The following is a 23,416-nucleotide window of genomic DNA, read 5'->3' as shown; positions in this document are numbered from 1 at the left end:
AAACAATGTTGAGTCAGCGACCCTGTGAGATGGTCTTCCAGCAAATTCCTTTTTCTGATCCTCTGCTAGAGACTGCTCCCTTGTCCCCTGGGTACCCACGGAATTGACCTGTTGAGTGCTTCGGACCAGAGGTTACTAGGGAGAAGCTCTAAGCATCTCTTCCTCCCTGCACCCAGGGTGCTACTGAGTTGCCCAGCTTCCTTTGGATGCCAGCAGATGTGCTCCAAAGGCCTGGAGAGTGTGGAGTGAGACCAGGAAAAATCCGTGATGCTAGGGAAAGGTGTGGAGAACGACGGGGTTCAACAGGTAGGAAGAAGGCACACAAGAACCTCAAAGCTCATCAGGGGTCTGGTAGGGGTCGCAGCAAAGTGCCCTCCACCCACCATTTGCGCGCCTTCTCTGGCCAGGCCATTGGATGCTCCCCAGGCCACAACCGCTAGCGCATTTTCCCCAAGCCCTGGGCCTCACGCTGCAGGCTTGCCTCCTCCTCACTCCTCCCGCCCCCCGCCCTGGCTGTCTGGCAGCGCCGCAGTGCTGGCGGCTAGGGGCCTTGGCGACAGGGCTCCCTCCTCTCCATCCCCCGCCTGCCCGCCCCAGTCTTGCTCCTCGCTGCTGCCGCAGTGATCACGTCGTCGGAGATTTCCATCGGGGCTCAGGGGGCGGGTCCACGGTGCGGAGCACGGCTGGGGCGGGGCGAGTGGGAGGAGTGAAAGTTGGAGCCCAACAAAACCCTCCACCTCGCTCGGAACAGCCAGACCTGCGCTGCGACCTCGACACAGGTGGTCGTGCCAGGCACCGGAGAGATGTTGCCCAAAGTTCTTCTGATGCTCCTCAACATATTCCTGGCCCTCCAGTGGAGGTGAGTCTCCATCCTAGGACCTGAGAGCCTTCTGTGCTCAGCAGGCGTCCGGGACCCCCTGGGTTCCTTGAGCCCAGCTCCTTGCTTTGCCAAGGGCTGTCCTGACAGCCAGGCCAACCTGTCCCTTGTTCCCCCCCTCGACGCTCGCTACCCATCCATGCCCCCCCCCCCCCCACCCCCCCCCCGCGTAAGACAAGTGTCCTGGGTTGAAGACAGATCCCTGGGAAGTCAGGTGGGACCGTCTTCTTTCCATTGGCGTCGTGTACTCTGGCTGGCCCTCAAAGCCCTGGAGCTGGCTGCCAGGCAGCAAGAGCACCTGGTTCCCTCTCCATTCTGACGCAGGAAGAGGGGAAAGGGCGCGCAGAAACCGCTGAAGCTAGGGCATACAACTCAGGGCTGTGCTGGGGTCTTTGGAAAGGTGGCTCCTGGGCTGGGGGAGCTGAAGTGCCTCAAAATGTTTGAATGTTTCCTAGTCTATTCACTCTTGCTCACATTTTTTTTTCTTTTTGGAGCGCCTGCGAGTACCAGGCATGATGCCAAGCAACTCTGGCTTTACTTGTTTCCCATCCCGTCGTCGCTCCTTCTCCTTTAAGTCTTAGGCAGGAGCCTGAGCCTTAGTTATCTAATAGTTCCCACTGCATTTGCTTTCCCTTCCCCTTCTCACCCCAAGGCACCCTGCTTGGTCTTAGGGGCAGACCTGAACCAGAGACCTGCAATGTTTTTCTCTTCTCATGTTTGTGGTTTGTGGCCTGGATTTCTAGCCCCCTCCCTTTTCTTATGCTTTTCCTTGAGGAGACAGCCTCCCTCCCACAATCCCCTGACCCTGGGCATTGGTAAGAAGGGTATCCCTAGGACTTCTGGTGTTTTAGGGTGGAAGATGACTGTTTTGTGTATTTTTAATTCTTTTTCTTTTCTTTTTTTCCTTTCTTTTGCTTTTTTTTTTTTTTTTTTTTTTTTTTTTTTTTTTTTTTTTTTGAGACGGTTTCTTGAGGGGTGTGAGCTATAAGAAGTTCTTAAGCTTTCTGATCTGTCGAGGTTTCTAGAAGTCTCCATGGCATTGTGTCTTTTCATTTGTTTGTTTTGAGGAAGGGCTATGCGTTTTCTCTCCCCAACCCAGGTTATATAGCTTTTCAGGGAGGTATCTGTGGCTCCCTGGTGCCCTAAGGTGAGGCTGGCCTCAGCAGGGTCTTGGTAAATCTTTCTAAATATGTACTAGCAATTTCTTGTTTTCCACGTCCATTTAGATGGGATTTTTTAAGGAAAAAAGATGGCTGAAGATGAGGGATGGGGCATGAAGAAGAAGGGAGGGAGATTGGAGGGAAAAACAGCCCATCCAGTGGGGGTTGGGGATAGACACTGACGTGTGCACACACTGTCAGCATAGCAACCTGTGATGTCAGGAAAGGGGAGGTGGCAGTGGAATCTGTTGGGCCAAACTTCAATTTGGTCCAGGCTAAGCTTCAAAACAGGTGCGTGATTTTGAGCATAGCCCTTTCCCCATATGGGCATCAGTTTGTCCAGCAATAAATTGGAAATGCTAGCATATTTGAAAAAGAAACCCAGGATGTTCCTCGTGGTCCTTTGCTCTCTTCTTTAGCTAGATTTGGAAGGTGGGTGAGCTTGTCATATCTGGAAGGCTGTACATGTCTGAAAAGGTTTCTTGGGAAAATCCTACTAGTCCAATGTGGTTTTCTAGGGCTTATTCTTTCTAGCTTTTAAAAAGAGCTTGGTGGCTTATTGGAGATGTATATGTATACCCAGGTGCTTTTTAACTTCAAATATCTCAGGGTGTGGCTATTTGTTCACACTGGCAAAATCAAATTGAAGGATCAAAGCAACCTCCATATTCCCCCGCATCATTTTGCCTGCAAGCCTAGTAGAGGGTCTCTGATCCTGATATTGGCCTTTATCTCTTCAGAGGCCTAGAGGATTAGCCTCAAGATGCCTAGGAGACTTGAACAGCCTTAGGGAGAAAACATCATCTAGATATACTATTTGAAAATGGAAATGCTTTTCTCATGCCCAGTTTTTGCTTAGCCCAATATGGGAATTAGCCATTTTAGAAATGAGAAATGGCACCAGGTTAGCCCATCTGTATACCAGTTAGACTATTCTAAAAGCTTGTAACACTGCAGGAAAAAAAAAAAAGCACTTTGATGCCCAATTGCCAGGTTCTTGCCCTGCACCACAGGAACCTGCTCATCCTAGTCTCCTGTTCTTGGTTTAGAGATTAAGTTGCCTATTGGCTTTAAAATACCATTTTAGAGGTGTAATAAACAAATATTAAAGCATAGCAACCAAACAACAGCTCTGTGCGTTTTCATAAAGTAAACCTGATCAGGTAACAATCACTTAGATGAGAAGGAAATCACTGTGCCCCCCCCCCCCTGAGGGACAATTTTCCTAAAGGAAGCCACTCTTTTGCCTTTCAACACCAAATGTTAATTAGTGCTGGTAGCTTTTTCAAAAGCTTTTAATTATATTTTTCAAGGAGATATAATAAACTGAACTTTCATATAGCCATCATCAACCTTAGCATTACTGATGGAATTAATGGTCACGCAGTTCTCCCTGCCCCCTGCCTACGTACAACACATTTTAACTTAGCTTTTTTTTAGAATAAAGGTCAGGCATCATATCATTTTGTATGTAAATATTGTAGTCATAAGGGCTTCACCAATACAAAATATTACTATTGCACCAAACATTTAAGAATGATTTTTTTCATGCTTCAGTTACTCAGTAAGTGTTCAAATCTCTACTATATGTTTTTCCAATTTTGATTTTAAAAATCAGGAATCAAGTGTGATCCATATATTATGAATAAGAGAGTGCAGGCTAGATTTTTTTTTTTTTGAGACAGAGTGGAATTTTTTTTTATTGAATTAGAGCCTATACACAGGAAAATTGTTCAAATAAGAAGCATACAACTGATGTGTCAGAAACTGATGTGTCAGAAACTGATGTGTCAGAAACGGACCACAGTGGCGCCCTTTCACCACTACTCCTCACACCCTGACACTGGAGGAGGCTTTCAAATGCTAACAGATGGATTTCTAAAGCATATTGTTATTGGGTTTTTTGTTGTTGTTGTTGTTGTTGTTGTTGTTCATTATTGGCCCTGGTACGTAAGATGGTCTCCTCTAGGATATTTACTTCCTGGTTGCAGGACACAGCCTTCTTCCACCTCATAACCCCGATATGAGTATTCTAAAAGCATCCCAGAAATGGTCAGCCCTATCTACTTGCAAGCGTTTCTCAGCAGTCCTGGCCTTTGGCCTAGCCTTTCCTCTCAGGTGCTGTGGCTTAGGCAGAAGTGGGGCCAAGGTTAGTAACAGCAGCTGGCCGGCCAGACTTCATGGAAACAATGTCCACCTACTTGATTTTACTTGAAAAGGCCTTTGAAATTTTATTCTAATAGTTGTTTCTGACTGTTTTAAAATAATTATAAAACAATTGCATACAAGGTCTCCAAAGAGCAATAAAATTTAAAAGGAATTATCAAGTTTAATCTGTTAGTGTCTCCTCATTTCCTATCACCACTCTCTAATTAAGCCTTGTGTTGTAAATATCTTGGTTTCCTAGTGTTTCAAAAGGCATCAGACATAACCCTTAGTGATTGGGGGTAGGGCTTAATTTTTTGATTGTATATTCTAGGGTTGGACCTCACATTAAACTGGAGGATAAACCCCCTGCCCAAGACAAAGTAGTCTTCGGCCCTCAGCCTCGGCCTGTGCATGAGCCTGTGCTGCAGCCTGAATCTCCTGCTGGAGATGATGTAGTCTTCGGCCCTCAGCCCCAGCCCCAGCCGGAATCCCCTGGCCATGATGAAGTAGTCTTGAGTTCCCAGCCTCAGCCGCTGCCTCAGCCTCAGCCGCTGCCCGAGCCTCAGCCTGAGCCTGACCCACAGCCACAGCCACAGCCACAGCCACCGCCACCGCCACAGCCACAGCCACAGCCACAGCCACAACCTCTGGCTGGGCGCCAGCCTTTGCCTCATCCCCTGCCTTGGCCCCTACCCAGGCCAGAGCCACAGCCTGAGCCCCTGCCTGAGCCTCAGCCTGAGCCACAGCCTCAGCCTGAGCCACAGCCTCAGCCTGAGCCCCTGCCTGAGCCTCAGCCTGAGCCACAGCCTCAGCCTGAGCCACAGCCTCAGCCTGAGCCACAGCCTCAGCCTGAGCCACAGCCACAGCCTGAGCCACAGCCACAGCCTGAGCCACAGCCACAGCCTCAACCACAGCCCCTGGCTGGCCGCCAGCCTCTGCCCCAGCCCCTGCCTTGGCCCCTACCCCTGCCTGAGCCCCAGCCTGAGCCCCAGCCTGAGCCACAGCCAGAGCCCCAGACCCCAGGGCAGATCCAGGCTGGGCGGCAACCCCGGCCCAGGCCCCAGCCTGAGCCACAGCCACAGCCACAGCCAGAGCCACAGCCGGAGCCGCAACCGGAGCCTCAGCCGGAGCCTCGGCCGGAGCCACAGCCTGAGCCTGCACCGGAGCCCGAGCCCCAGCCTGAGCCCCAGCCTGAGCCCCAGCCCCAGCCAGAGCCCGAGCCCCAGCCCGAGCCCCAGCCCGAGCCCGAGCCCCAGCCCGAGCCCCAGCCCCAGCCTGAGCCCGAGCCCGAGCCCGAGCCTGAGCCTGAGCCCGAGCCTGAGCAGGAGCCCCAGTCTCAGTTGGAGCCTCAACCTAGTGAAAAGAAGTTTCCAGCAAAAGAAACAGAACTCAGTGTTGATTGTAAGACTGAGCACCCAGGTGGGACACTAACAAGAGCCTCTCGAATCCTTAGCAACATCCTGAATAACTATGACCATAAGCTGCGCCCAGGCATTGGAGGTGAGTTGACAGGGAAAAAAAAGCAAGTTTCATATGTAATTGTGGGCAATGAGCATGGGTTGTAGATGAAGGTACCACATGCAGCTAGCAACAACTACAACCAATCCATCAGGTAAGACACAAACAGCAACGCCTCTACGTTAAGAATGCTTTGGACCTTGATTAACACTTTTTCCTTCTTTTGCCCTCATTTTTTTCCAATTCCAAAATAAGATGAATGGTTTGAAGGTGTCTGCCCTTACAATCCATTAGCTGGAACTTTGCATGGAAGAACAAAGGAAATAGGATTAGCAACTTCCCTCCTTTTTGATGACTCCCTGGTGCCTTTACATGACATTTACCCTGTGCTACTTTTTTCCTTACAGAGAAGCCCACTGTGGTCACTGTCGAAGTCTTTGTCAACAGCCTTGGTCTTATTTCTATCCTGGAAATGGTGAGTAGTGACAGATTTTCCTAGATTGGGCACCAGGATAAGGCGGGGGTGGGGGCTGAGAGGGCGTCTATTTACTATTTCTTTCTGCTATTTGTGTTAGCAATAAAAGAGGTGGGTTTTGTTGTTATTTGGGGGTTCAGGTGGGGACTTTTCACCAGAGTTAAGCTGAGAACATGAATGGAAAAGGTAAGTCTTTTGCTGCCTGAAGAGGACCTTTGGGATTGTGATCCTAATCTTCAGTTTTTCATTAAAAATAAAAACAATAAAACAACTGCAAATACCACAGTGGAATGATTTCTCTCTTGTCTGATTATTTGTATGAACTTAAATGTATAGTTGCTATTTCTTTCTGTATAGCTGTCCCTATAATTTTGTCTTAGATATTTTGTCTCCTTTCCTTTCCATTGTTATCAATATGATCCCCAGTTAACCTTCATCATCTACTACCTGAAATATGCAGATATTTTCTTCCCAAATCCTCCTAAACAAGCTTCCTTAACCCTACAATCTAGCAAGCATGCCCAGTATTTTGACCCCATTAATGTCCACAGACTATGACCACACTATAATATGCACATTCCAGGACAACTGTGTACCTTTGTTCAAGGTTGAGATACCATTGCTCTACTTTCTCATGCATTCAGAGTCCAGCTCAGATAGCGTCTTGTTAAAGGCAACTTCTATGTCTCTGCTCCCATCGTACACCATACCCCTCTCTGGGTACTCACATTTTGGGGGGGCTTATGTGGCTAAATTATCTTCCCTAGCATATTTCATGGCAATTACTTGTTTTGTGTTGGTATTGCTCTCTCTGTTATGGAATGCTTGATTCTAAAAACATAGTAGCTGAAAAATGAACTACAGGAGATGCTCTGCAAAATTCAGGTGTGAAGTGTCTGACAAAGAAAGATTGTGGTAACCAGCTCCATACGAGCTAGGACCTTGGTTTTAACATACTCACTGACACCTAGTACGTACTATGTGATCTGGGTGAGTTCAGAGTCTTGATGTTGAGATGGCCTCAAAGGTAAGTAACCTTGATGGAAATCAAGCTGTTTACATAGACTATGTGAACGTGGCTCAAAATGCTTTCCTAGCTGTAAGTCTGTGCTCTTCCTTTTTATTATGACATTCTAAATTCTAGCAAACTGGTCTGTGCCTTCATTAATAAGCTACCCACCATTCCTACTTAGTGTTGGCTAAATTTCATAGGCTGATAAGTAGGAGAGACCACATTCATTGATAAATACTGCATTCTGTATTTTGAATGAGTATCCTATAAAACCAAAAAGCAGTGGGAAACTTCTCAGGCAATTTGTGTAGGGTTAATTTGGGGGAACTGGTTTTCATCATCCACAAGAGACCTTGTGGCAGCAGCACATTAGCCCCACTTATAGTAGGTGAATGCACCATCCCTCCTTGTTCAACGCCTATTAATCCTGCTAGCAGTAGTCTCACCTGAGATTCTAGTAAGTACTGATACTCAAGCCCTAATCACCCAGAAGTCATTCACATTGATGCCAGACACAGAGCTGGTTCAGCATTCACCATGGTAAAAACAGCCTGACTTATTTAACCAAGAAGGTAGTATTTTTGAACCTTCCAAAGCCTTATGTGATACATAATCTCCCCCAAGAAGTTTCAGGTTCTACACAGCTCCATGTCATTCAGTAAAACAAGGAGGGGGGGGGCCCTGGTCACGTTCAGCCTGCTGTTCTCTAATTCCTTTGAAATTCATTCCCAGTTTATATGTGTCTACCACACAGTCACAGCTCATGCTGAGCCTCCAGCAATGGATTATCTCCATTCTCGCTGTTGTTCTTTGCAGCAGCCACGGCTCCTTTTCCGCCATCGGCATTTAAAGCAACTGATTGTCTCAGCAAGGTTTCTTGGTCAAAGAGGTAGCAACCCAATCAGTGGTGGTGGTTAAGTGGATCGTTGGTAGCAGTCACTTGGGCAAGGAGAATAGTAAAGAGAAACCTAAAACCATTGCCTGTGTATTGTAATCAAATACTTGTACGTGTTTTCTTGCTTAACTCTGAAAATATCTGATCTGACCTTAAAAGCAGTGACCAATCTTTGTAAAACTGCCTGGTCACAGCATCCCCAGTTGCTAATGGTGGCTCTTACTATGGTAATTATTACAGGTGATTCTAATTAAGCCAGTGCTGAAATGCTGCTTTTCTATTTCAGCTAAACTAAAAAAGATCCATCCCTAGTTCCCTGTCAAATGGGGGAGGGGAGTTAATCTCAGACCATTAGTTCTATGCTGATGTGTGAATATTTTATAATTGGTACTCCTTAAACAGCAGTGAAATGCTTGTTTTGAGCACTGTATAGCAGACCTAGAGCATGGCTAGAGGAGAGGACAGTTTCCCATGAGCCACCATAGAGTTCAAGTGTTGAAATGTGGATGAGACACTGGCACTACTTGGAAGGTGCAAATTCTTTGAAGGCAACTTGTGAGGGTAGATGGGGTACAACAGAACAGAACATGACAGGACAAAGCTGGGCAGAATCAGAGCTCTAACATTATCTACCTGCTTTTTTAGTTTATTGTGGTTAAATACTTTGGCCTTTACTTCCAACACCTATTGCCCCAGTGCAATAAAGGCCAGCAAGGATTTTTTGTTGCCTCTTCTCTGAGGGTATTAATGCTCAGAGAAGGCATTAATATGGGCTTCTTTAACTAATGTCTCACTCATGATGGACAAGTATTCTATCACTGAAGTATATTATTGACACCTATTTGTAAACATTTTTTTAACTTTTGAGGCAGGGTCTCACTCAGTTGCCCAGGCTGGCTTTGATTCAGTGTAGCCCAGGTATAACTTGAACTTTTCATCTTCCTGCTGCAGCCTCCAAAGTATCTAAGTATAGGCCTGTAGCATCAGGCCTATCTAATACTTGCTTTTTGGTGCAAGATGATTTAGGAAAGACCTGGAGAAGTTGGACCTTGATACCCAAAGGAGATTTTTGGGGGTATGCAAGTGAAGGCAATGCCAGAGTAAGGTCATAGTAGTGCTGCTCTGAGTGGCAGAGCCACTGTGCCACCACTGCCTGTGTGACTTTGGACATCTTAGATCTCTGAGTATCCGTTTACCAACTTCTAAAATAAATTAGGTTTTTAATTGCACATGGCTCTGGTACTTGCTTCAAACTGATTCCAGTTGTATTGCCATCTGTGTATCACCCTGCAAGCATCAGCCAGGTGAACTTCTTGCTTCTTGTGCTTCTAACAAAACATCCTCCTTGACGTTTAACAGACAGTTTATGATATCCATCAGATATAGAGACCATATAATCATGGGACTATTTATTCGTGTGCACACACTCTTCAGAGGTTATGGGAACTTTTTTGAAAGGGAAAAAAACAAAGCAAAAAAAGAATCTTGTTTAAAAAAAAACACATAACAATAAATAGACATTTTTCTTGTGAATCAAATAATTTCGTTTTAAAATATAATTCTGGGGAATGAGTGGTTGGGGTTAATTAATAGCCATTCCCATGAATAAAAGCTGAAAGGGAACCTTTCCTGAGTACAATGAGTTGTGTGTGCATATACATTTCTGAGCACGTTTGAGCTGGAATTTTTGATTTACAGTGTAGGGGCTGAAAGTGTGTTGACCATAGTGCAGGGGTTTATTGATGAATGCAATATGCTATCTTTTTGAGAATATAAGACAGTGGAAAACTTCTGCACCCAAACATATGGTGCTATCCTCTTTGCGATGGATACAAGCCTAAGGGTATATCAAAGTCACAAGGCCTTTGCCTATTGGTAGGGAGAGGGGAAGGCACGGTGCCAGCTGTGGAAGGAAGAAGAGCTGTTTAAGGGAACTTCCCAGGAAGATGAGGTAGAATACTTAAAAGTTTGAGGTGATCCCAGGCTTTGTAATAAGATCCCATATCAAACAGCAAAACAAAACAAATATGGGGGAACATCACTTCTGGAGATTGAGTCTCCAGAACAGGATTTAGACTTCCTTTGAATTCTTCTGCAAGGCACAGAGGAGTTTTCTGTGAGAAGCAGAGAACTAATTTTATTTTATTTATTAAATATATTTTTTAAAGATTCACTTATTTATTATGTATACAGTGTTTTACCTGCATGTCAGAAGAGGGCATCAGATCTCATTGTAGATGGTTGTGAGCCAACATGTGGTTTGTTGGGAATTGAACTCAGGACCTTTAGAAGAGCAGCCAGTGCTCTTAACCTCAGAGCTCTCTCTCTAGCCCAATTAAATTAATTATTTTTTTATTTTATTGATATTTTTTATTTTTTACATATGTATTTATATTATTACACACACATATATAATAAGCTGCCTACAGCAAGAAGAATGATAAAACAATCAGGAATTATATAAATGTAACATTCTTAGTGTTTTGGCTATTTGTAATTGGCAACCTTGAAGAAAACATCTTTCTTATCTTGTTGCATCTAAAATTCTGAATGTAAATCAATATCTATCATATCTTGTCATTATCAACTTAAAACATCTATCTAGACCTAAAGCCATCTTAACCCCTAAACAACTAAGCTTATTTGTAAAACTAAACTATCTGCTCTCAACCCCATGAGAGACTTGAGAAGGAATACAGAAACCCTTTCTACAGCTCTGACTTGGGGAAGAATGGTATTAACCAGCACATAATGTGGGGATTTAGCTCCCTTAGTTGTGGCAATCAAGGAGGATGTGATTGACTTCTTGGCTGTGGTAATGTCTGAGTTCATTTCAGTCCTAAGACTGAAAGAATTGGGTAAAAAGAAGGCACTTCATCCCTCTTCAACTTCTTGGACCGGTGCTCCATGTTTTCTACCAGACTGTCTTCAGGGTTCTGTGTTAAGTGTGACAAGCACCACATTTGCATGTGACTGTCCCTTGTCTACTTAGCCCCAAGTGTATGGTTTTCTGTCCCTCCCCACCAGGAATATTCCATTGACATCATCTTCTACCAGACCTGGTATGATGAGCGTCTTCGTTACAATGACACCTTTGAGACCCTTGTTCTACATGGCAACGTGGTGAGCCAGTTGTGGATCCCGGATACCTTTTTTAGGAATTCTAAGAGGACCCACGTGTATGATATCACCATACCCAACCAGATGGCTCTCATCCATAAGGATGGAAAGGTGTTGTACTCAGTTAGGTATGTCAAGCCTTTAGTGTCTCACCTCCTAGGATTCTCTCACTCAAAACATTTTATCTAATGTCTCCTAAGTAGATATATCATTCTGCATAATATTTCTCAAAACCTGTGCAGGTTTTCTAGACCAGGAATTCAACCTTGTCCTATGTAGGAATAGGCACTGAGATCTAAAAGACACTGCTTAATGATACATGCCAAGTTTGTAGCAAACAGGAACTGTTATTTGCCCCACAGTCTAAAAGGTACTGGCATGACTGCATTGCCTGAACAATTCCATCCAAAGTGGGCACTGTACATAACAACATGTCCATGGTGGTGGAATTGCCCAGGAAGAGTAGAAATACATCAGTTGGAATGATAGTCAAGACTTGGCTACATAACTTGAATGCCTGGAAGGAGGTACTTGTGTCAGCAGTGTGGGGTATGAAGGTGGTGGAGAGTAGAAGAGTTCAGGACTTGAGCAAGAAAGAAAACTCTATCTAGGCTAGTCTATGTACTTCTCTAATGATGGAGCCTGGTAAGATATTAGAAACTCTTCTTCCTCTCCTTGTATCACTCCTTTGAGCTTTTTGTCCTAAATTTTACTGATGCTGCTCGTTGTTGAACATCCCCTGGTCGATGTTGGGCGAATACCTAAGTACTCAGAGCCAGCCTAATAAGGCTCCTTTCTCCCTTCCAGGATGACCATTGATGCAAGATGTTCACTCCACATGCTCAAATTTCCAATGGATTCTCACTCTTGCCCTCTGTCTTTCTCTAGCTGTGAGTACCTTATCAGGTCTCTGGGGATCCAGAGATATGCTGGGCCCCTCTTTTTCTCATCTTTGCCTTTTACATTTTTCTGCTTCTGCTTTTTCCTGTGATGGTGCCAAGGTTTCTCTAAGCCTCCATCTTCCATCCTCACCCCTTTCCTGCCAACAATGCTATGTTGCATTACCTTGGCTTTATGTTGGAATCTTCCCTCACCCTTGCTCTACCTTAAGCTAGTCATCTGCTTCTGAAGTGTATCTGAAGTATGTCTGCTCCTCTCCATCTCTGCCTTGATGCAGGGCTTTATCATCTTCCGCTTGGACTTCTGCAACATCTTCACTTTAAAACAGAATGTGTCCTAAGCTAAAGTCATTGTCTCTTCCCAGCTCCTGCCTCCAAAGCAAATGTGTTGCTTCTGTGTTGTCATTGGCCTCACTGAAGGGTGCCATCATCCACCCAATTGTCCAAGCCAAGAACTCTGACAGTCCCCTCTCCTTAACCTCCTACATCTACTCAGTCCACACATCAGGTTGTTGTTCCCTCCAAGTATATATTGATCTCACCTATTTCTCTGCACTCTGACTGTTAGTTTTCAATCCTGCATTCACTCCTTTTATTGTGTTAGATTACTGCACTGGCTTCCCGTAACTGGCAACTTGCCAACATGACAACCTCATTTTAGAACTAGAGTAACCTAGCTGAAGCACTGTATAAGCTGGTCACGTCCTTATTTCAAATCTTTCCTTAGCTGGCCTGGAGCAATTCTAAAGTCCTTAACATAAACCCCGAAGCCTTCATGACCTGACCCCTGCTGCTTCCTGCTACACAACCCATCTGTGGAAGAGTTGCCCTAAAATTTTGCTGTTTCCATGTTCACCTTTCTGTGCTTCCCTTCCACCTTCTTCAACCTCAGCTCTATAGAGAATATTTACTTTCAAAACTTAAAATTAATGCCCTGTGCTCTATGAAGTCTTTTTCTGAATGTGTCCCCAAGTGATCTTTCCTTACTTTGCCCATTGTTCCATGGGCAGAGTTTTTTTTTTTTTTTCAGAGAAACCCCAGAAATCATAGCTCTATATGGCCTTACTCAATGAAATGTCAATGCTGGAAAGTAAGTTCATGGCTTACTCATCTTTGCATTCAGGTCCCACGGCAACTGTTCGTATTGAATGGACTTCAACAACAAGGCCAGAAGCAAGGTCTCAAAGCTGGTGATGCCAAAATCAAAAGTCCAAAGCATAGCTTAAGCTAACACCATGCTTTGGGGATCCCTAACTAGGTTTCCCAGTCTCATTCACTCCTATTTTCCACATTGATTTCCAGTTTCCTATGACGACCAAGAAATGATCTACAAGTGGGAGAATTTCAAGCTCGAAATCAATGAGAAGAATGCTTGGAAGCTATTTGAGTTTGATTTTACAGGAGTGAGCAACAAAACTGAAATCATCTCAACCCCAGTCGGTAGGTGTGCAGTGGGACTTAGAGCTAAGCAGAGCCCGAGAGAGTAGTGTTAATAACTGGAAGTGGCTATTTGTACAAATGTTGTGTAAAGAGCACATGGGTACACTGTGTAGGGCATCACTTCTCTCTCATATATGCTAAGCACTTACAACTGTTTGCAGAGGAAACTGAGACTTCGTAACTATGTTTCAGTCTCATCTGCAAAGAAGTAAGTACTTTGCCGAGCTCCTTGAAAGATGAGGTAAGTAGACATATTTTTGTGACTTTCAGAATGTTCATCTAACTTTGGGTTTTAGCCACTTTGAGTTCAATGTCTCTATCATGTCACTGACTTCTGTAGACAACATTGGAGAGGGATATTCATGTCACTTCTCCTTGCCTGGAATCAATGTAAGCTGTTTGAATAGGAAGGAAGAGCTACCCTATCAGGAGGTGGAAAGAGAAGCTAGAGCGCTAAGGGCAGCCAGTGAGGGCTGAGAACTCTGCAGGTAGTTACTCAGCTGTAGTATCCGCTACAGCAACATTGTCTTAAAGGAGCACAGATTTTCACCAAAGGCTTCATAGTGGAATCAACATAGACATGGTGATATTTTTGTTTTCTTGTTTTGACAAAGATGAAAGGGGAAGATTCTGGGTCTCGTAACTTATAGCTCCCAAATAGATGTGAGCATCTTTGCTTGTATTCCTAGGTGATCTGAATGAGGAGCCAAGGAATCTTCCCAGGGTAGCTCTGAGAGCAACCCTGGACCCTCTTCACATGTACTGACAAGAATATGGATGGAGCAGGTCAACTACCCAGACTTTTGTCATAGGAAGCGTTTTGCTTTGCTTCTGTATGATGATGACACCAAATCTGCTTTTGCTACTGTTGGTCCCTGGGTGAGGGGCAGCTTATGCTCACCTGACTAAAGCTTTGCTTACGCAGTACTAGGCAGGGGATGGGTATTGCGTTACAAATGCTTTTCCTTTTTCCTGGGCTCTGAGAAAGCCATTTTGCTTCCTTTGGCTTGGGATCCTTGCTCTTCTACTAGATAACTATGGGCCTGCCTCTTGCACTCTATACCTCAGTTTGTCCAGATAGGTGGAGAACCATCATCAGAACCAGCAGAAGAGACAAGGCCCAGGGGCTTTCAAGTCACTAGTGGTTCCGTTTAGTAGATTGTTTGCACACTGTTTCAAAATGGTGCCCTAGTGACTACCAAGCCCCAGAGCTAGTGTCATCAATGAAGCAATGGCAGTAGGTAAGCAAGCTCTCCCTGTGCAGAAAGGTACAGGTCTACCTATTTTTCTTTTGCTAGAGACTGCTTGTTCTTAACTTGTTCCTCTACTGTCAGAGTTATCTTTGAGATAGGTCCCAACTCTTCCAGCTTAACCCTGAGGCACTTCTTTCCAGCTTGAGCGCACATGTACTCATTTGTCAGGATTTATCAGTACCCTGCAACTTGGGCTACCTTGGACCTTACAGCAGAGTCTTTGCTTCAGAAGCTTCTCAGAAAGTGCAGCCTGTAGTAAGTGAGCCATCCTTTATCGATGGTTGTTGAGCCGCTGAGGAAATAAAGAGGTTACCATCTTGCAAGGGCACTTCTTCCTTCTCTAGACACTTCTTCCCATCAGAAAATTCTTCTTACTCATCTGTAGTAGAAGTCTTTGGGGCATTTACCCATCAGATCTACTTCTTACCCCTTATAACTATCCAGTTTACATTAACTGAAGTTACCCTTCCAAAAGTCCAATTTAAAGATCTAGTGTTACCATGAGAGCATTGGTTTATATTCTTTTGGGACTATGCACCCTGGATCCATTTCTTTTCTTGTTCTTCTATACCATCATTCACTAGTCCTGTGGACAATCTTTTAATTGTGTCTTTTTGATAGTGCAGCTACCAACCATGATCTGGACAAAGCAGGTAAGAGCAAAAATCATTTTTAATATATTGTGCTTTGTTTTTACTTTTAGTCCTAGATATCTCTCTTCCATTGATATTGCTTCTTCACTCATCAGAAAGAAGGAAACACATGTTAATATCTTTCTCGGCAAAATTCTAGATTTTAATAAATGAGGAAGCCTCTTCTTTAGTCATAATAAATAAAATTTAAAGAATGAGAAATCCAACTGCATGTTACATCTTGGGAAAAGCATATAAACTCAGATGTGAAGGGCTACAGCCAATTAAGGAGGTTTTAAATCATAGTCAAGGCTCCAGGACAGAAGAAGTAATAATTTGATCATTCTTGCTAGTAGCATATGGGGGTCCTTGGTACAATGTTGGAGGAGTTCTGGTGTTAAAGATATGACTATTCAGGCCCTGACCCTAGACCACTTATTTGCCTTTTGTGTGAAGACTTGGAGAAGCGTTGTTCCTCCAAGGTCAGTGCTTCCAATACCAGGAGGAAAGGTTGTGCTTATTCTGCACTGGCCTACCCAGACTTGCCAGGCAGGCAATCTGTTTCTTGTAGAGTGTACAGTATAGACAATTAGTATTTGAGTCTGCTTTCCAAGGCTATTGCCCATGGGTATCAAAAGTCACTGAGCTTCTTCCAGGCTTGGTTGGTTAGGAGCTAAGCTGAAGACTTTACATGATACCTTCCTGGAATGGGACTGAAGGTCCACTTCATTCAAAGTCGTGCAAGTCTATAGCATCACAGAGGTGGAAACTGAGGGCTTACCTTTCACAGAATAGCCATGGTTGAGACAACTTATTGCCCATGTCATGTGGAGAGTAAAAATTGATACTCTGGGCAAAGTAAGCCTGGAGTCATAATACCGTGAAGAGTATTAGGTGCAGCATGTATTACAGAGTATACCAGCTGGAAGTACAGGTTTTTGTCAACCTCTGAAAGATCCGTGGCTATCTAGATTAAGAACAAGAGAAGATCATGAACATGAAAGCCTAAGCTGCCTTCTGATTGAATATTCTGCAGGTCTAACATCTAAAGGTTGATGGAAATTTTTGTTTTCAGCTAATTCTATCTTCCTAGAACATTGGATTTCAGTTAAGAGTAACAGATTAAGAACGGGCATCCAGGATTTACTTACAAGGATAACTATGGATGTTATGTAAACCTAGAAGCAATTTTAATTAGTTTTGTGTAAGGTGTCCATGTTGTGTGTATGCATATATGTGAGTCAGATCCAGGAAAAGTTAGGTATTAGCATCAGAATACTGTGTAGACCTTATCGTGTAGCTCATACATAGGAGAACATGTAATATTTGACTAATCAAAGTGGGCACGCTGTGAGGCCTAGCAATGCAATTAATGCTATGACATCATAAACTATACATGGAATTTCTGTGGATAGGAAGGTCTCAGCTAACCATCAGCTATGAGATCTTGAGCTCAATAAGATAAAGGTTGTTGGGTAGTTTTCTTTCCTTTGTTTGTTTTTGCTTTTAACTTTTCTCCCACTACTGCTACTCTGGAAAAACAGATCTTGGGAGAGTAAAGCAGTTAACAGAGAGAGGATTTATTAATATTCTTGTGCTGGCTTATCTCTCAACTGGCCATGGGTCTCACAGAGACTCTCCCTCTGGGCTTCTACTGGGCCACATTGAAGTATTATGCTTTTATGTTAGAACTTTGGAAGGGTGTCCCATGACTTGGACAGTGGGATCCTAATCCATTTCTCAGGCTGGATATCAGGCCAATACTGCAATGCAGTGTTGTATTTTATGCCTTTTAGGTGACTTCATGGTCATGACATTCTTCTTCAATGTGAGCAGGGAGTTTGGCTTCATTGTCTTTCAAAACTATGTCCCTTCTTCTGTGACCACAATGCTCTCCTGGGTCTCCTTCTGGATCAAGATAGAGGCTGCTGCGGCCAGGGCCTCTGTAGGTAAGAAAGTATGCTGATCATAAATGTGGGCATAAATCAGAGACTAAACTTGACCAAAAGAAATATTTGCCTTCTTCTGATATCTTGTAAGTAATGTAATGCATGGGTCAGGACCTTAGTCCACCTTCACCCCTTGCCTCTTATAGGAGTCAGTTCTGTACTCACCATGGCCACGCTGGGCACCTTTTCCCGTAAGAATTTCCCTCGTGTCTCCTATCTCACAGCTTTGGACTTCTATATTGCAATTTGTTTCGTCTTGTGCTTCTGTGCTCTACTAGAGTTTGCTGTGCTCAACTTCCTGAACTACAATGAGACAAAACGACAGGCTTCTCCAAAGCTTTACCAAGTAAGAACTCGGTAGAATGAGAGTACTAGGGTTATGGCACAGGGGTGGCTAGTTTCCCAAGTGATAGGAAGTTCTCTGGGGTTATAGAGAAAATAAACCTCCTGGTGGGAATCCTGGAGGACCCAGAACAGGTGTGGCAAGTGTAGTTTCTAGAATTTTCTAGGCAATCTTTACTGTTAACTCACATTCCCTTGACCATATCCTTCCTTTTTTCCCTGTCTTATTTCAGCTTCAAACTAGCAGCCGTGCTAATACTCGTACTCGTGCTCGTGCCCGCACACGGGCCCGTGCCCGTGCCCGTGCCCGCGAGCAGCAGGAAGTGTTTGTCTGTGAGATTGTCACCTATGAGAGGAATGCTGAGGAGGAGCCTCAGTATTGCCCAGCCCAGCAGTCTCCAAATTCAAGAAGACCCCAGTGTCCTCGGAGGCGGTGTGGCAGAAACTATGTGTGCTTTAGGGTTCTTAGGAAGTATTTCTGCATGGCTCCTGGTTGTGAGGGCAGCACCTGGCAGCGTGGCCGTCTCTGCATCCATGTTTACCGCCTGGATAACTACTCACGGGTGCTTTTTCCCATTACATTCTTTTTCTTCAATGTGCTCTACTGGCTGATTTGCCTTAATCTGTAGGCTCCAGCTGGTAGCTCATGGGGCAACCACCTCAGTTCCCCAGGAGGTCCTAAGCCCCTTTGCCAAGGGAGTTGGGAGACAACAGCAACAGCAGCAGGAGTCCTTAGAGCGAGTTTTTCCTTCCCTGGTCCCCAGTAAAGCCTGAAGAGAGCTTGTCTCTGCTGGTCCTCTTCCCGTTGGCCCCTTTACTCAATCTTTTCAACAGCCCTTCTCAAGAAACGCCCACCTCTCTATTCTTCAAAGAGCATTCATGATGCTCAGTGTGCCCACATTTGAGCAGATAGCCTATCTCCCAACTGTGTTTACACCTACTATTTTCCCCAGGAGCTCATGGTTCCATTTGTGGTGCTAAGGGGTCCAGCTCTGTCTCAGCCCCAGAATGCACAGAGTGACAATACAGCAGAAGGACAATCCCCATCCTTAAGCCCTAAGTCAGACAATTAGAATTTTTTCTTCTTGCCCTCTCTTCCTCTACACACACACACACACACACACACACACACACACACACACACACACACAATCTGAAGAAGGAGAGGATCCAGAAAGTGGGCCTGTTTGGGAAAGTAACTCCTCTCTGCTGCTGTGACATCTCTTTCTCCCCACCTGCCTCCATCTGCACTACCAATTCAGTTCCCTTCATCTAAGGGGTATCTATTCTTATGTGCAATGTTTGTAATTTCCCCTGCTTTATATGCCTTCTTCTTCCTCTTCCTTGACCCTAGTGATTCTTTCTGTAACTTCCCCAGTGACTTTCCCAGCCCTGATCCAGGTGCTAGGCTTTGGCGACTCCCTGGGGCCAAGAAACAAAGAACACTGTTCCGCCATTACCTGCCACTGACTGGTGCTCTCCTCAGGCACAATCTAACAGTTTGACTGCTTCCTTGGCCTCTGGACCCATAAGCCAGTCCACTGCCATCCCTGGGGCACTCACACAATCACAATCAATTGAACTCCCTTAAATTTGTATAACACTTTCCCTTTGGCAAACACTTTTGACAAAACATTTCTATTTGGAATCTTGTTATAGCCCTGTGACATCTCAGGGCACAGGTTGTTCTCTATTTTGCAGATGGCAACCTTGAGACACAGATTTCTATGGGACTGTGGATCTTTCTGCAATCCAATCTGGAGCCCCCTATCACCTGTTAAATTGCATGGCAGTGCCAGGCAGCTCTGGTCACCATGCACCAATTTTATTTCCCTTGCTGGCATCCCAGTAGCAGAGCCTAGTGTGGCAGGCCTCCCTCACCATGAGCCTGTTCCATAACTATTAGGCCTGAGGTGCTCAGTCTCCACAGGTTGAGCTCCTGCCTCTAATAACCCAGTGAGACGAATTTGTACATGCCCCAATGCTTGTATATGCTGAACAGAGTCAGTGTCTATACTTTATGGGAGTGGGCGGGATTGGGAAATTCATCTGCTTTTAGTCATCATCATCTGTAAAGGGGAAATATATGAATAAACGTATCAGCAAAGCATTCAAGGTGTGGTTTTTGCCCTCAGCATCTGAACTTGTTTTCAATTAAGTATATTGTTTGATAATCTCATATACTTGTTAAGTCTGAAATCGCTGCTCAGAGACCACCTCTCAAATGTGTAATTGGCAAGAGTGGTTTTTTATTTTGCGAAAGCAAGATTCCTGCATGCAGGGATCAGCCACTTTACAAAATGGTGACCCTGGATGTTGGCTCCTAGGCCTTTTCATGGGTAAAGAGGGGAATTCCAGCAAGAGGTAGGTAATCTAAAACCTGATTGGTTTGCGTCCTTCTCTAACTATGGCGCCAGCCAAGGACAATATGTGCAGTAAACTTCGAACCCCTACCCAAATCTACCCAATGAACAGGACTTTCTTCACAGCTGAGTGGAGAGTAGGGTCTGACTTTCACATGAACTCTGGTGCCCCATATTGGACCACGTCCCCTGGATGGGGAGGCCTGGTGGCACTCAGAGGAAGGATAGCAGGCTACCAAGAAGAGACTTGATACCCTATGAGCATATATAGGGGGAGGAGGGCCCCCTCAGTCACAGTCATAGGGGAGGGGAGTACCGGGAAAATGGGAGGGAGGGATGGGAGGATACAAAGGATGGGATAACAATTGAGATGTAATATGAATAAATTAATAAAAGATATTAAAAAAGAAAAAATTTAGAAAACAAGGGAAAAAAACCTGATTGGTGGATAGCAAGACAGTTTTTGATTGGCTCGGGCCCAGGTGGCCACTGGACCACATTCTTGTGTTGTGAACATTTAAACACAAAATGAGATACCTAAATCATATAAGGGTACCAAGCACAGGTGGCCAGTCTTGAGACAAGATTTCTCCACATTCTTGTGGCCTGCCCTTTGGGTGGGGAATTTTTATGGTCTGTCCCTGGAACTGATGACTTTTTTGGATTAAGCCTAGGTCAGGCCTGGTCCTATCATGAATCCCAAATACAAAATAGAGCTAGTGTCTCCTTTCATACATATAAAGTGCAACTTGAACATGGTCACTCCCTGCATCTTCTCTTATCTCCCTTCTACTCCTCTCTTACCAACAACTCTCCCTCCCACTTTCATGTGCATATGTATTATTTTCTTGTTGGTTGGTTCTGTGACTCCTGGAATAACAAGGGTTGCCTGACATGAACATGTCCTCTGGAGTGTGGAGGACTCACCAGTAACTACACAGTTGAAAAGCATGAGTCCCTGATTCTCTCAGCAGCAGCACTCAACATTCAATAGTTCCCTTGGGAGTGGCAGGATCCCAAGAGTCCTCTCCTCATCCATGAAGAATGTTGACAGGCCCAGTATAGATGTCCTCAGCTGCTGTGAGCTCATGAGTGCAGTGGCCATGTCATAGGCAGAAGACAGCATTTCAGAGCACTTGCCCATCATGTGGCTCTTACAGTCAGCTCAGGTTTTATGACATAAAATCAATTGATTAAGTCCTTGTTTGTTCCCATCTCCTATCTGCCTACAAGACATGTACCAAGTACTCTTCTCTCATTAGTAGTGATGAAAAGAACAAAAATACCAAAATGTGTGTCTGCCTTCATACATTCTTTGACCTGTCTCCATGCCTTTCATATTTCTTTTGTAGTGCTTTGTGCTCTTGCTATTTCCCAGATGCCACCAGACACAGTAACTCACACACACACACACACACACACACACACACACACACACACACACACTGAAAAGATGGAGATTGTGACGTTCGTGCCACCACGGTACCGAGTCGAGGGCGAGGGACTGCGGATTTTACTCATGCACACACACACACACACACACAAACACACAATAACACAGCGGGTCCTTCATGCTAAGAGAGCAGCAGCTGCAGCAGCAGCCGCGGCAGCAGTTTATTTATTCTCCTTCTTATAGGCAGCAAAACAGGAATCCTTCTCCCAGGTGAAAGCCCTCAAGAGGTGATTGCACACGGGAGGAAAAGTCTCGAGGAAGGGAGGGGCGCATTCTCAGAGCAGTAAACATGACTAGCTAACCAAGATAAACACAGACATGGAAGCTGCTAGAAACAGGACATGAAACAGCAAGACAGGCAGGCAGCCCAGTCGGGCCTGGTTCCTACAGGAGATGTTTTGACATAAAGAAAGGAGACATTTTCTTCTGGTCATACAACCCAGTAGTGGAGCCTTTCATACAATCTGCTAGGAGTGGAGTAGGGTCAAAGTCCAGAAACTTAATACCTTTACACCAAATAAAAATCCTTTGTCAATTGGAAACCTAAGTTGTTTACCTCTCAAAAGAAATTTCTGAAGGTATATTGAGTGTTAGCCTTGGTATCCTGTGACACTTTCATATCAAGCAATAACAGGAAACCAGAGGATATAAAATTGTCTGCAAATAATTGATATTTTTGTCATAACATCTTTACTATGATGTTTAAACACTTTTCCTTACCTTATCCTTGGCCTTGAGACATGGCTCAGATGTTGAATGTGTTCCTAGTATATACAAAGCCCTATATTTAATCCCCAGTGCTAGAAAACAAAAAGTACCCATATTCTTATTTGAATGGTCAGGACATATTTTCTGATGTCCTAACCCACTACAAATAGCAATTAACACTTGGGACAAGGGAGATGTTTCCTCCCTTTCACTTCTTTAATTAAGAGATGCATGGAAAAATGGTCATCTGGTTCCTAAGCAAAACGTAAATTGTGACCACACACATTGTAAGTGTGCTTTGAAGCATAGAAATAGTACAAATCATATTCCATAATTGTTCTACTATAAAGCTTATGATACTTAATGTTGCTACTATTTGTAGATCTTGAAGTCATGTAATCAGGTATTTAACAACAAGGAAATTGAAATAGTAATTGGGCATACACCTGAAAAATTAATGAGAAAAATATTACATTAGTAAAACCCATGGGACGCGGCCAATAGTAAATTTACATAAGTCAATCATAATGTAGGCATTTAGTTATTAAACACAATGGAAGACAAAAGAGCTCAGCATCAAAATCTATAGTCTAAAAAGAATCAAAAAATTACATCACAGAAAAGTTTGTGGGAAGTAAGAACTTTAGTATGAACAATATGTAGATAACTACTTAAGTATTTGAAATATAAAATTGTTCCTTCTCTTTTATATAATACTTAAAGATGATGGTTTCTATGGGAAAGAGAAGGAGAAAGAAAGAGAAATAGGAGGTGAAGATGATTAAAATTCATCTATGTTTTGAAAGAAAAAAATCCTTCTTGGATAGTATCGGCAAATATGTTTATATACTCAGGATAAGAAACACCCTTCTAAATGTGACATAAAATACCAGAAACTACAAAGGAAATAACTTGAAACATGCCATGCTAAAATAATAACAAAACCCAATAAGTATATAATAAAACAAATATACAGTCATAGGTCAGTTTTCATGAGAAACGGTTTCTGAACTTAAGATAAATTTAAATTTTTATGTGTGTCTATGTATGTGGACATGGGGTGGGGGATGTGGGTCATTAAACTAGAAAGGAAATAATGAAAAGGGAAGACTTGATCTACAAAGAAAAACAAACAAAAAAACAAAAACTATATGTGATATGTAACAGAGAGAAGGAAGGGAACTGGCCAGAAAGAGGGATAACAGTGGGCAAAGGGATGAATTCTTACAATA

General features: G+C 44.0%; 1 protein-coding gene across 1 annotated transcript; it reads left to right on the top strand.

Moving 5' to 3' along the window:
* Window positions 1-713: 713 nt before the first annotated feature.
* On the top strand, window positions 714-19,755 carry Gabre (gamma-aminobutyric acid type A receptor subunit epsilon). Its single transcript, XM_051141592.1, has 10 exons — window positions 714-859; window positions 4,517-4,592; window positions 5,532-5,685; window positions 6,051-6,118; window positions 11,053-11,273; window positions 11,953-12,035; window positions 13,347-13,484; window positions 17,166-17,318; window positions 17,465-17,664; window positions 17,894-19,755. Exons 1-10 carry the CDS (start codon window positions 804-806, stop codon window positions 18,287-18,289), a joined length of 1,545 nt encoding a protein of 514 aa, XP_050997549.1. The 5' UTR covers window positions 714-803; the 3' UTR covers window positions 18,290-19,755.
* Window positions 19,756-23,416: the final 3,661 nt, after the last annotated feature.

This window comes from Acomys russatus, chromosome X (genome assembly GCF_903995435.1).
Source record: "Acomys russatus chromosome X, mAcoRus1.1, whole genome shotgun sequence".
NCBI classification, from domain to species: domain Eukaryota; kingdom Metazoa; phylum Chordata; class Mammalia; order Rodentia; family Muridae; genus Acomys; species Acomys russatus.
The sequence above is the reverse complement of the archived record's forward strand: the minus strand, read 5'-3'. Positions and strand labels throughout refer to the sequence as shown.

Bases quoted from the DNA above. Each gene is read 5' to 3' on its own strand.
- Gabre (XM_051141592.1), top strand. From the start codon at position 804: ATGTTGCCCAAAGTTCTTCTGATGCTCCTCAACATATTCCTGGCCCTC. The intron at 5,686-6,050 runs GTGAGTTGACAG...TTTTCCTTACAG, and splicing joins GCTGCGCCCAGGCATTGGAG to AGAAGCCCACTGTGGTCACT. The intron at 13,485-17,165 runs GTAGGTGTGCAG...TATGCCTTTTAG, and splicing joins AATCATCTCAACCCCAGTCG to GTGACTTCATGGTCATGACA.